We start from the raw sequence: 14438 nt of genomic DNA on the forward strand, positions 1-14438 counted from the left end.
GCCCACTTATTACACCCTGTTGTAATCTCTGGCGGCGATGTACCTCGTACTGCATTGTTTGCATAGACCAGTGAGACATTGACTTTTCGTTCCCCAGCTGCCCCTGCACTCTGCAGTACCTGCATGATCCTCTCCACAGTTTGTACCTCCCCTCATGGATCATGCCACTGTTCATACCCCTGTCTTCTTCTATTTTGACCCAACCCTTGTGCGATGGCTGTCATTCCTCCGAGGTCTCCCTCGTCTACACTGCTGCCACCTTATTCAATGCCTGGATGGTCTCACAGGTTCCTTATTTCCTACTTTTTCTTCTTATTAATATCACAACCCTCCCCTTTTCTTCTCATTCTTTATTATTCCTCCACTAATCCCTACCCCTAAGGTTTTTTTAGTTAGCACATAAGATTTTCCTTTTTTATAAAACCACTGGCCCCCCCCCTTTCCCCTTTCATTTATATTCCCTCCCTCTTCTCTTTTGTATTTCCCCTTCTCTCTATAATTTTCCTCTTCCCCCCCCCTTCTCTTCTTGTTCTAGTTAAATTTATTAGTTCTTTACCCTATTGCTCTACTTTATTATTTTTTACTACTTATAAGTAACCCTTTCCTAATGGTTTTTTTACTTACCCTATGCATCCTACTTCTAACTAGAAAATCTATTCCTTCCTCACCTTATCAATTTTTTTATCAAAACTATTGCTTCCGTACTGTTTACCTACCTCACTCAAGTTTTTCTCATCCATTTCCATTACTTTAAATTGCATTTTTCAATACTTCTTATTCTCTTTGGGTAGACAGCAAATCATCACACTAGGTGATGACCTACTATCTCAAGTAGTGTGTTGTATCCTACTGGGGAAAAGGTGGGTACACACACACACACACAACACACTATCCCTTCCTCCATTGGTTTGGCCACTTGCTCATTAGTTTTCCCCTCAACAACCCCCCTTAATTCCCCTAATTTCTTTTCCCTCAAACTCCCTTATTCTCCCCTTAATGTGTCTCTAAATTTTTTTGAAATTTTTCTCAATCTCCCTTGTTTTTCCTGAATTTTCCTTTCTCTAATACTCTATCCCCAACTTTTGTTATTAGTTAAATCTATTTTTTCATTGTTTTCCTTTTAAAAAATTTACTACCTCTAATTTTTCCTTTCTTTTTCTTCTTTTGTTTTTTCACCTATTTTTCCTTTTCTTTTTTCCTTTTTATCCTTTATTAATGGCCTTTTCCCCTTTTTTATTAATCATTCTTTCTAATTTCATATAAATTTCTTATAATTTTGCTATCTGCTAATTTTACTGGGTATTTTTCTAATTTTTTACTTTTCTTCCTTATCTCCTAATTTCTATTTCCTTTATTAATATTTCTTACTTTCCTTTATTACTTTTTCTTTTTCCTAGATTAATTTCCCAAGTTTCCTTGTATTTCTTATTTTTAAATTCTCCTTGCATTTCTTATTTATTTTTCTTCTTTTATTACTTTAGCTTAGTTTAAACTCCTAAACTACTCCTAACCCCTTTTAATTAAACTCCCTAAACCTATTTACTATGAAACTCTTCGCTAACTACTCTTTAACCAACCCTAAACCTAGCTCTTCTTTCCCCCAACCCCTCCCTTCACTGACCTATGGACTCCCTTGCCTATAAAAGACTCCTCCTCTAATCTAGTTCTTCCCTTTCACTCCCAAGTCCTTACCTTGGTCTCCACACTCCCCTCGTGCCTTTTACCTCTTCATTCTTCTTTGACGACGATCCTCGCACTTGCGTGCCCACTTATTACACCTCGTTGTAATCTTTGGAGGCAACGTACCTTGTACTGCACTGTCTACATAGATCAGTGAGACATTGACTTTTTGCTCGCCAGCTGCCCTTGCGATTGGTAGTACCTGCATGATCCTCTCCACACTTTGTACCTCCCCTCATGGATCATGCCACAATTCATACCCCTGTCTTCTTCTATTGTAACCCAACCCCTACGTGATCGAATGTCATTCCTTTGAGGACTTCCCTTGTCTATGCTGCCACTGCCTCATTCAATGCCTGGATGGCCTCACAGGTTCCTTATTGCCTACTTTTTCTTCTTTATCAATTTAACAAACCCCCCCCCCACCTTTTCTTTTCATTCTTTATTATTCCTCCACTAATCTTTCCCCCTAAGGTTTTTTTAGTTAGCACAAAAGATAGGCCATAGCCCAATCCACAGCACGTAGGAATAGATAGGAAAGGGGTGCCTAGAAATTTGAGCAATTGTAGGATGATAACATGATCTACTTCTAGCCTCTATGATGGTTTACTTAGGTGACCAAGATGGAGATTCTAGCCATCGAGCTAGTTTGATTTAGACTTTCAGCAAATGCAGAGCACTAATGCAAAATATTATCGCTTGAATTTTGATTCCTTTAAAAAATGACCATGGTCCATGTCTTGAATTGGTTTACATAGCATCAACATGATGATTCATTAAGTTGCATGGATAAAAGGTGACCTAGACCACTAGGCTAGCATGCCACCACCATGTTGGTTTGATTTAGATAGTGAACATGGTGATTTCCAGTAATTAATGTGAAATAATATAGCTTGAATTCAAGCCTAGCCACCACCGTGATGTTTTAGCTTAGATAGTATCAATATGATGATTAATCAAGGTGCATGACAATTGGGGTGCTTTCTAGTATTAATGTAAACTGATATTGCTTAAAGAATGACCAACATTGACATGATGATTAATTAAGGTGAGTGGATAAATGATCTCATTTGTCAAAATAGACCACCGCCACTAGATCCTAGCCACCGTGCTAGTTTGATTTAGATAGTGAACGTGGTGACTATGTTGATTAATGTGAATTGATATCATTTGAATTTAAGTCTAGACATCATACTATTCTGGTTTAGACAATGTCAATATGATGATTAATCAAGGTGCATGACCACCAAGGTAATTGAAGAACGATTCGCCTAAGTTTAGGCACCGTGCTAGTTTTGTTTAGGTAACCGTCAACATGAAGATTAATTAAAGTGCATGGATAAAAGGTATGATGACATAGACCACTAGGCTAGTGTGCCATTGTGTTGGCTTGATTTAGATAGTTAGTGTAGCATTAATGTGAAATGATATTGCTTTAATTAATATTAATTAAAGGAGAACCAACTTAAGTCTAGTAGTGTGTTGGTTGTGCAGCCTTATTTGGCAACTTAGACCACATGGTTGGTAGCTAGTTGATTGGATGCTTCTATGCAAGTTAGAGGAGTGATGACATACATACTATTCTCATATGTACACATCAATGTGAGAATATATATGACACAAAATTTGATTTACACATAGAGCATGAATGTGATGATGAATTGAACCCTCAATGATTCCAGCCACATGTATGTAAAAGACATGAAGATCCTTTATTTATTCTGTGAGAAAAGAGACATAAATAAGATTTTATAGCTAGTACTTAAATAGTGGTTGTCTCCCCATTTGATTGTTAATTTACTATCCTCATAGGATTGTCCAACACCTTGGATGATGCCTAGCATTGTAAACTCATCCTCACCTCTCTCACCTCCACCATCACTAAAGCAATTCCTCCTCATCTCCATCCTCAACTCCTCACCTCCTTCGACAGGGAGTAGGTCCTCCTCACTCCCCATTTGGTTGCCTCCCTTTGCATGTAGTCAATGCAACACGAAGGGTTCTATCGTATCTTGATTATTCATTCCTGGGCATTTTGCATTTCCTTTCCTATGAAATTTTTGTAGATGAAATATTTAGAAAAGGTCGTGTTCACCTAAGATGTGTGGGGAGGGGCCACTTCTCTATCCAACCACCCTTTCTCTCCCCTCTCTTGCTTCTCTCCCCAAAACATGCAGTTTGGGAAAGGGGGGAAGAACCTTCTCCCTCTATAAAAAAGGAATATTTAAAGGTGTTTTAGTGTAGAACACAACCATGCTAATATGACTAAATTTAACTCATGACATATTTTATAATGCATCTTAGAGTTTTTCTTACTAAAGGGAGTTGGCACCCCAAGACCTTGGCACAACATCTTTCCACTGCCTTGTCTACCGCATTTGGCCTATGGCCACCACCACCCCTTGCTTTGCCTCCACCTTGGCCTTCACAACTGACTCTCCCTTGCCCATCATCGCTCTCTTGACCAACCAATCTCATTCAACCTATTCGTTCCTCCTCCTTGGTCACATCTCCTCATTGCTTCTTGCCACCTTGCCACCTCTCCTCTTCATTGCTCATGCACCTTCCCACCTCACCATTGCATCTCCCAATGCCCCTCCTAGACTAGTTTCCAACGGGTCCATTCCTACTTATCTCCATGACTAACTTAAACTTGGTCCACGCCTCCTTACCTCCTCGACCCTCCAACTCTACCTTCCACCCTCCTTCCACCTCCATCTACTCCGTCCTCCTTAATTGAATCCTCCCCTCGCACCTCCACCTCCTTGCTCACTCCTCAATTGACTTAGCTCACTTCCCCATATCAACATGTAGCCTAGACCACATGCCCTTGCCATGCCATTAGACATGTCCTTCTGATAACGTAAATTATAATTCAATTTTGTTCATAAAGAATGATTTGTTCAAAAAATGAAAGCTTAATATCAGTATGCCAACAATAAACTTTTGCAATAATGAGTTTAACTAGGACTCTGTCAACTTATATGAATAACCTATTATGCAATACACATCCACAATTTCATGAGGACCATGCACTACATCCATTACATTTGAATGAGATTTATTTATCCATGTTCACATTGAGTTGAACATATTCAAACAACTTTTTTCTCCCTCTTTATTTTTAAGTAGTCAATCTTGCAATAAAACCTGAATTGCTGAAACACGTGGATGAATTCCATGGTGATGTCATACTCTCGTTTTAAAGTGTTGTAGAGGCCAATCCACTTCTTTTGAATTTCTCTGTCCTCTAGACGATTTCTTCCCTGTTGCGGTCTAATAAGATTGATTTTTTCTTTTTTTTTCCACCCTTTTCTCTCCATGTATGTGCCCACGATGTCACCCAATGATAACTCGTCCACTTTATCTATGTGTTCATCTTCTTCAAAATCTATGCTTTCATCTTCTTCAACATCATTTATCTTCCCTTGATCCCCTTGTCCTTGTGCTTTATATATCTCAGAAAATAAATCTTGCCAATCCTGCACAAACAAATTTACAAAGTGTTTAAATATAAGATATCAGTGAATCCTTGTGCAAAGATTTTCAAGGATACAATCCATGAGTGTGTTGGGTTGATTTCAACAAACATATGTGAATCTAGGTTGGTCAATGAGGTTTCTAGGAATCCAGTTTGGTGCAATGAGGTTTCTGGGCATCTAGTTTGGCACATTGAGCTTAAGAAATGAGCGAGCATAATTATTAAAGCTTGGTGCATAGAGGCACATCTTCAATTACAAATTGAATAGAGCCCTATTGAGTTGAATCCATCTATGCAATCTCAAAATCAGTAACATAAAAATCCTGATAAGTTCAATTGTAAGAAATATATAAACTAGATGCATATTATAATAAGATTAGCTTTACCTCTATGATCACATCCATTTGCTCTCTCCAGTTCCAGCATACAAAAATCCATAGCATCAGTTTCCGTTGCCAGCCCTTGAATTTGTCCTTTTTCATGTTAGGGTCTTGAGAGACAATGCTCCAAGCTAGCCGGTGATAATTAAGAAATCTTTTCCACTCGCGTGGGAATTTATGATCTCCTGTTGCTAGGTTGCAGAAACTTGAGAGCATATCTCTCTCCATTGGACGATAGTCTGCAAGTAGCAAGCCATACGCTCTCTGCGTGCTTGATTCTGAGCATGCCCAAACATGCAAAAACCATTGGTTTGTCAACAGATTACAAGCAAGATGATAAACACGCATGATATATGCTATAATGGATTACGTATAAGCTCCTTCTCTTTGTTTTCTTTGTTTTTTTTTTTTTGGCGGGGGGGGTTGGGGTATATAGCTACGTAAAATTATACCTGCTTCCATTGCACTTTTTCTTGCACGAACAACAGGCTGGGTTGGGGCAACACAGGTTCCTACATTTTGGCAGCAATTAAAACTTATCTCAAATTGGATCTCAAGGCTATGCCACATGATTGAATTCAAGAGAAAACAATCGAAAGCTGGCTACTTTAAACTAAAAAGGAGGGAGGGGAAGGGGGGCATCAATCATACCAACACAAATGCTCTCAGGTTAAAACATTTCACATGCTTGCTACCATTCATGATACGTCACAATTAATTATCTCACACGAGAGAAAAACACGTCTTTAGATGTTACAGTGAGAGCGAAAATGGAAGAAAGGCAAGTACTCCTTGTCACATGGATGCATTCTGCACCTTTGGAGGGACAAATGTTTATTGCAATAAAAGAGATTATACCACATTTCCTTGTTGATATTTTGCTTTGGAGAAGAGGCATTTGCATTTTTGGAGCACTTCTTGTAGAGTGAACCTCTTGGCTATGCCTTAAACGTCGGTGTATCCATGAAAATAAGTGACATGTTTTCTACCGAAAGTTGTATTTTCAAGATAGACACACATACTTGTTGGAAGTAAAACGAGGGAGGCCTGATAATCAAGAAAAAGAAATAACGACAGAATACCATCTTTTCGTGGAATTTGCCTTGCATCATCAAGATTTTCTTCTAGTATTTCAACCTCAGTGTGTCCGCATTCCTCTTGCTCATCATTCTGCGTCTTCTTCTCTATTTCTATATAAAGAAGGGAAAAAGAAGAATTAGCTCTGATATATATACGCTAGACAAAATTTTGTAGAAAATTAGACCTTTAGAAATGGTCGTCTCCTCTTTTTCTTGGATTTTTTCTTTCCACATAAATGCATTCTGAAACTTTGTATTGAAAACTTTATTCCACATAATAGAAGGACACATGCATTTGGGCAACAAACGTAAACTTTGAGCTTAAATAAGAGACCAAGAAACCGGTTATACCCTCTTCTTCTCCATGCTCTTGCTCATTCTCTTCCTTATTTTCCTGTCTATTTCCTGCAACAGTTCTACCAATTTGCCCTTCGAGGAAATTTCTGAGGTCTTCTTCACTTGGGTCTGGCATATGGACAGGTAATTGAATAATCTTTTGAAGGTACTTTTCAACCAGGTAATTGGCCTCTGACTTGGGTATAGGCCTTTTGTTAGGATCATGCTCAACCTCGTCGCTGGCCAAATTGTTGGTGTCATTACCTTTCAGAAACTCTTTGGTAAGAGCACGCTCAACCATGCCCTTGTCAATACCAAGCACAACATTGATCTCGCAAGCCCCTAGAACCAAATTAATTGTACATAGCAACTGCACCCATCATCCCATGTGGAGGAATCATTACGTGAGAGAAAAAAACTCGAGAGAATATAAAATGCAGCTTTGTATCAAAGTGGTTGTGCAGAAGATGTACCCACATTTAAGATGGTCTTTTCTTGGCACCTATCGAGATCATCGATGAGCACCACAATGCGGAGATTGTCCAGCTGAGGATGTTGTTTCCCCACACGCGTGTCTTTCATGTTGATGTGATGACTGTTGGGGATGAGGAACCATCCCAAGAAGCCAAGAAACTTCCATAGTACATTGGCCTCTTCACACAGTTGCTTTTTGAGGAATTTTATGTCATCAATCACACTTTGCTGGTAGCTCAACATGGATGTGTGGTCTGGGGACCTGATGTACTTCTGGATCGTCTGAGTTACTGGTTGTATAATCTGCCTTAAGGTACGAAAGACTGCCCAAATGAAACCAAGGGCACCGAGTGGTAAAGTCAGCAATTTGTATTGTGTCTTAGTTGGTGCAACTTTCCACAAGAGGAGTGCAATAGCAGCTGCTATAAAGGCGATAAAGACAGACAGCATAAGCTGCACAAAGATTTCCCCAGGTTGTTTCTTCCACGAGTACTCGCAACACATCCTCAGCCATTGAGAGGGATTCATACTACCCTCAAGTTCTCGAGTTAGTTCAACTGCAAGCCCAGCAGACGGTTCTCTCTCGTTCTCATACTGCCATGCGTTATACCTCACAGTAAGCACGGCAGGTATGAGTCCACTTGCTATTGCTTCTTTCAGGGAATCAACAGTCCTCACTGCGTTCTGTTTATCTTTTACCTGATTACCATGCGAGGTATGACAAGACAACCTGAAGCTTTTGTGAATCAAGTTTGATGTGTCTGCTATTAGATCTTTGGGGGATTTATCAGTGGTCACAGCATGGTGTTTACCTTGCCTGTCAGAAGATTGTACCTGGATTCAAATGTGACTGATGGGGCAAACAATGTGGACACTCATGAGTTATAGAATTTACATAATTAGAAATGCTCATTAATAAAACGAAGGGAGGTTCTAGCTTCCACACACCAACGTTGATCTGTCTGTCAAAGCTAAACTTTTGAACAATTGGAGGTACTCTGATTGTGAGTTGATTGGGAAGTTGTCAATGAAGTCATAAGCCTGTTATAACATTGGGTGAAACAGTCAGAAGTTTGTTCAGCAAACAACGGAAGAGCAATTGAAGCAAATTACAACTTTACCTTATCAAATTGTGTCTGTGCCGGAATGCATTTTCGGAGTGCCTTCTCTACTTGTAGACGGATCTTTTTCCCCGTTGAGGAGAACATGGGTTTAGGAAAGAACTCTCCTAAGATCTTCTGGTAAGTTGAATCATGCTTAAGAGTTGTCTCCCTAAAAATTTCCTTCACTGCCATCTGTAACAAAGTTGCCTCCACCTGTTCAAACATGCTGAAAAATGAAAACTAAAGACATGTACTCTCACTTAAAAGTTAAATGTGCTTACAATAACCTGTTGCTAGATTAGATTATAGAGACCTGAAGCATAAGGCTGGATTTTCCCGTTCCCCACTCTCCAAAAAGTCCAATAGTTATTGTTGTTCCTGTGTAGGGATTCAAAAGTAAGGCTGCTATTCCATGCACTAACCGCCTTCTGCCTGCTTTTCCAAAAGGATGCCACGCATAGCAAGATCAGAACCACCGATTGGAATTTTGAATGCAGAGTATTTATTCCAGAGGGGAAATTTGTGTATCTCTACCTAGGCTGTCCTCCAATGCAGGTCGATCGGAAGCCTTTTTACACAAATTCTTCGACAGCCAAAGGCGAGCATCTGGTGAAATTTACAATCTCTTCATGATAAGCCAAGATGGAAACTGGTGATGAAAGCTAGAGATGTAGGGCATGGAAAAGGCAACCCAATGTTAACAAAAGCTCAAAACATGCAGATTTAGTGCTAGAAAGAAAAGGTAAATTTCCTAACGTGTGTAAAATAAGGTTGAAATATGCAACTTGTAGGCTTAATGCTTGTAACTTAATAATGCTCAAATAATGGCCAAGCCAAATCTTAGTGGGCTCTTGTCCATTTAAACCAGTAAAGTTTACATGAAAGTCAGGTGAGCAATGGACAGCCTTTTGCTGTTTTGAAAGTTCTCTCATGTACCCTTATGTTATGTACTTAGAAAGCTTAACATGACTAATTCAGATTTAATATATGTAGAGTCCCTAATCCCTGTGGAAACCCAGATAAACCCTCTCTCTCTGTCTGCTAATTCCACTCTGAACTGCCATGTTATGTTAGTAAGCTTAACATAAGTCATTCACATTTAATATATCTAGAATGTCTAAATCCAAGTGGAAATCCAGATATACCCTCCCTCTCCCTCCTCCTCTCTCTCTCTCTCTCTCTCTCTCTCTCTCTCTCTCTCATTGTGTCTGATGATTCCACTCTGAAATCAGAGCCTAAACCAGTATAATTAACATTAAAGGTGGGTTTTAGGGAGCAATGGGCTAGATTTAGACCTTTTGAGAGGGTTGTGACATCAGCGCCTGTATTAATGAGTTCCCTAGCCATGTCCAAGTCTTGGAGGTCTGCTGTGGTCTCCAACAAGTTTGTGCGCAGCTCGCCCTTGAGATGCTTCTTTACGTGGCGTTCCAAAACATCAGGAACTTGAGCAGCAGTGCCAATAACATTCCACAACAGAAACCCCTTGGCCTTTGGGTCTACATCTTTCAACATCTCCTCTATCATCTGCTCATTCTTGTCAATCACAGCGTAGTGCAAGGCCGTTCTGTTGTCAAGACCCCTTACCTGCAGCAGATACTGTTTCCTTTTCTCATACTTCCCTAGAAGTTCCGTAACTATATTCAAGTGCCCTTTCCTAGCTGCTTCATGCAAAGCAGTTTCTCCAGAGAAATCAGACATGCTCATCCATGTCTCCAGATCAGTGCACAAACAGTCTGAACTCACACTCAAAAGTAGCCGGACAACTTCTATATGACCCTCCCTTGCTGCTATGTGTAATGGGGTTTCCCCATCTCGAGTCTTGAGATCCACGAAAGCTCCGGCTTTGGTGCAGAGTTGCTTAATTACACTTTGATGTTTTTCCGAGCCGCCAGACACCACATAATGTAGAGCTGTTCGTCCTGAAAAGTCCTGCATGTTCACCAACTGCTTGTGTGACTGCGCCGCTCTGTGGGAATGTGGCCACTGCGTATTTAATAAGAAATCAAGGGCGTTCAGATTGTGTGTCCGTGCGGCTACGTGTAATGGTGTTTCTCCGTCATCATTCGTGACATCTATGGGAGCTCCAGGTTTAGATAAACCATCCATGATGAAAGGGAATGTACGGAGTCGAAGAAAGGTGGCTGCTGCTACATGTAAGGGTGTGAAACCAGATTCAAATTTCTCATTGACCAAAGATGTTCTACCTTTCTCACCAACGCAAAACTCCAAGAGCACTCGCACAACCTCTTTATGGCCTCGACGGAATGCATTAGTCAGCGGAAACTTCCCAGCTTTGTCCGGAATCTGAATGGAGGCACCGTAATTCAGCAGCTCAGAACAAATCTCTTCGTGTCCAAGGAAGGAGGCGAGGTGAAGAGGAGTTTCGTCTCTGCAATTAAGCTTATCGGCGAGGCTCAAGTTCTTATCCTTCTCGTCAGGAAGCTCTGAACAAATCAACTCCTGCGCTCTATTGTTGATCACCTTGTTGGCGATGTGCAGGTCCTTAGCCCCGGGATAAGCTAGAATTGCTTTGACGACACCAGTATAGCCATTTCGTGCAGCAAGGTGCAGTGCTGTGTCCTTGCTTTGCTTGGTCTTCAGAGCTAACCAGTGTGGCGGAGAGAGTTGTGTGTCGAGGAAACCCATGCAAACGCTGTCGTTTTCTTCGAGTATAGCTTCCTGCAAAGGTGTAAGACCCTTGTTGTTCAGCTTGCATAGCAATTCCGCTGCGTGGGAGCTGCCACCCAGAATGATTTTTGCAGCTTCGCGACCGCAGCGTTGCGGGCACAGTGACAACTCGTGAAGTGCGTTGTCTCCATCTCCATCAACCTTCTCCGGTCGAATGACGTGAGAATATTGTTCCTCGAAGAGCAATCGAAGTGTTTCCAGGCTCCCTGCTTCTGCGCAAATGTGAAGCACGGTGCAGTCATTCGCAGAAGCCACTGGTTGCCCAAGAATTTCTTTGCCTTTGCTCTTCACCAATGCTTTGACTTCCTCTGCATCGTCGTGTTCCCCTGCAATCCCTAAGGCTATAAGAACGTCTTCGTCCTTCAGCTTCTCCTCCTCCAGCTCCCGGTGCAGCCCTGCATTGCGCAAACAAATTACTTATTCAACTTCTGATTTCACTCTTCTAGTGGGAAATGCGTCCACAACATCCTGGCCTCAACACGTCTGTAATTCCAACGTCTATTGCAAACATTGCCAAGAATCGATATCTTCAGGAAATGGTTGTCCAAGTCTCACACCATCGCAAACCAAAAAAGAAAGCTTTTGTCTCACCATATACCTGAGTTTGAGCTTGATGATCGACTCACCAACTTGTACTTCATTTTTCCGGAATAAAATCTTCTCACTACGTCGCCGGCGCATAGGTATCCGTTCTTCAACCTGACTAGTTCGTTCAACTCGCGGAGTGGCCAAAGTTTTTCAATCTTCTCAAGCTGGGCCTTAGCCTGAGCAACCGTGGTAAGAACGTAACTTTGTGGAATCGGATCCTGACTGAGAAGTCTTTGGAAGTCCATGCATGATTCTGCCATTGCTTGCTGTGGTATTATTTCCTCGCACACTGATAAAATGATTGTAACCAAACCGTGGATGTGTCAACCAACTAGCTGGCTCTACTATCTTCGCCCCGAGGTCCGAACGATTCGCAACGAGTTCTTTTGTAAATACGCCGGAGTCTCAGGCAAAAGGAGGTGTGGCACTTCAGAATAATATGATGAGAGACAATCCGCCCATCTGAGAAGAACAATATGCTTCAATGCATTTCTGAATTGCCAGGGACGTCGAGAACAATGTGTCATTTCTCAAAGAAAGAGTGTCCTACTGGTTGAGGCGGATCGTTATGAAACCCAAGTCACGGGTTCAATCCCGCCCTTACCTCCTATTTAACGTCTCTTCAAAAAAAAAAAAAAAAAAGTGTCATTTCTCATGAATTGCCAGGGACCAATATATCATTTGTCATGAATTGCCAGGCAACTACCTACCAGCTTGGGGGTGTTGAGAAATGTGGTGTGATTTATAGAGTGGATTTTGTCAAAGAATCGATGACATGTGTACTGGAAAAAGATGATGTTGATCTTGTAGTCTAGGTAGATGAGTGAAAGAGACTAGAGAAAAGAGGTGAAAGAGGTGGGTGTGTGTGTGTGTGTACTGGAACGGAGCATTAATAAAAGTGGGGACGTGGCTATTTTGGCAAGAGTAGTGTCTAGAGAGAAATACCTAATAAAAGACAAAAGCATTTAAAACCTCCACAAGAGGGCAAAAAGTTGACCCTAACAACACATTAGGAGTAGATTAGAAAGCCTTAAACAACCACTAAACCAAAACTTAAAGTGGTCAAGTTGACCAAATGAACTGAAAGAAGTGGGATGGACCTGATTAGCAAACAGGGTGGGCATCCCACTATGGCCCTACCTTTTGGAGTGAAAAGAGAAAAAGCAAGTGAAGGTGAAGGAATATCAGGAAAGGTAGATGAGTGAAAGAGAGGAGAGAAAAGAGGCGAAAAGGTGTGTGTGTGTGTGTGTGTGTGTGTACTGGTGGTGGATGGGCCATTAAATAAAAGTGGGGACGTGCTTATTTTGGCAAGAGTAATATAAATGTGGTGTCATACAAGAGACAAAGAGAGCCTCCATCTTTAGAGAGAAATACCTAACAAAAGACAAAAGCTTTAGGATGAAAGACAAAAGCATTTAGGACCTCCACAAGAAAACAAAAACCTTAAACCCTAAACACATTAGAAGCCCTTAAACTTTTACTAACCCACCTTTAAGCCTCATACTAACCATAATTTGCAAGGTTAAATTGACCAAATGAACTAACTTCAAAACTATGGCCCTTGATTAGCAACTCACTACCCATCATCCCTTAGGACCCTTGCAGGGCCAAAAAGTAAACAAAAAGGAATCCACTGAAAATTGTGTGACGAAAGAGGAGATAAAGGGGGGGGAGAGAGAGAGAGAAGAAAGGTGGAGATCATGTGTAAGAAGACTTGAGGAGATAAAGAAGGGAAGAAAGAGAGAGAGAGAGAGAGAGAGAGAGAGAGAGAGAGAGAGAGACAGAGAGAGGTGAGAGACAGAGAAAGTCAACCACTTTAAAGTTTGCATTTAAGTCCAATGAAGAAGAGCCAATAGGAAAAATGCACTTCCAGAAATTCAAGAAATGCCTAATTTCTGCTTTGCCAAAATCTCATGGTTGCTAAGGCTACCCTGAGGGCAGACCAATATAATATATATCATTTGTCATGAATTTCCAGGCAATTACATACGAGTCCCTCCGTGATGCTGCTATTGCATCAATATTGTTCTGAATTACCAAGGAAGAGAACAATATATAAATTCTCATGGTTTGCAAGGCAACTATGTTCGAGTAATTGCCTCCGTGATGGATGTGTATTAGTGGGCGTCTCGACTATCATAGGCTTCCATTACACGTTGCTCACAACTTTTCATCGAAAATGGCTTACTTCTTCGATCTAGTTCTCAACCTGAGTGCTGGCCCTTTTTTGCATTGAAAATCAAAGGTACATCAAGATTTAACCGGGATCGAATATTTATAATAAAATATGTAAATCTTAGACATCCTTAAATTCTAACATATATGCGCCATGAGCACTAACTTCTAGTGCTTTCTCAAGATTTGGAAAGATTCTCCACTTTTTGGCCTGGCCTTACAACTCCCACTCTCCTCACATGCTATCAGAGTTTGGTAAGGAGCTCAAGAAAGCAAACCAATTAGTTCGCGGTGTCTCGGTAGTCTTAGCAATGGTTCTACTTTGGCAAAGCTAAAACAGGGGAGTTTTTAAATTTCATAAATTCCAGATTTTTCTCATTGGCCTTTGTTAAAGCTGTCGGCCCAATAATGGTTCTACTTTTGCAAAGCTAAAATAGGGGAGTTTTTAAATTTC

The 14438-nt window shown here is 40.9% G+C and overlaps 1 protein-coding gene across 1 annotated transcript; it reads right to left on the reverse strand.

Moving 5' to 3' along the window:
* Positions 1–4775: 4775 nt before the first annotated feature.
* LOC147899636 (uncharacterized) lies at positions 4776–11974 on the reverse strand. The gene is made up of 12 exons (XM_087377770.1): positions 11820–11974; positions 9829–11616; positions 9068–9139; positions 8847–8965; positions 8552–8746; positions 8379–8471; positions 7434–8129; positions 6972–7326; positions 6624–6731; positions 5994–6053; positions 5548–5819; positions 4776–5162 (listed from the first exon to the last, which is right to left on the reverse strand). Exons 1-12 carry the CDS (start codon positions 11860–11862, stop codon positions 4776–4778), a joined length of 4188 nt encoding a protein of 1395 aa, XP_087233896.1. The 5' UTR covers positions 11863–11974.
* Between the last annotated feature and the right edge of the window lie 2464 nt (positions 11975–14438).

This window comes from Dipteris shenzhenensis, chromosome 8 (assembly GCF_047967505.1).
Source record: "Dipteris shenzhenensis isolate YYH24624 ecotype China chromosome 8, Dip_SZ_1.0, whole genome shotgun sequence".
Lineage (NCBI taxonomy): Eukaryota > Viridiplantae > Streptophyta > Polypodiopsida > Gleicheniales > Dipteridaceae > Dipteris > Dipteris shenzhenensis.

What these genes read in the sequence shown, in the direction of transcription:
- LOC147899636 (XM_087377770.1), bottom strand. Translation starts at nt 11,862, where the DNA reads ATGAAGTACAAGTTGGTGAGTCGATCATCAAGCTCAAACTCAG. An exon ending in TGCATTGGAGGACAGCCTAG is followed by an intron (nt 8,966 to 9,067) that starts GTAGAGATACAC and finishes TTGGAAAAGCAG; the next exon opens with GCAGAAGGCGGTTAGTGCAT. An exon ending in AAATGGATGTGATCATAGAG is followed by an intron (nt 5,163 to 5,547) that starts GTAAAGCTAATC and finishes TTGTTTGTGCAG; the next exon opens with GATTGGCAAGATTTATTTTC.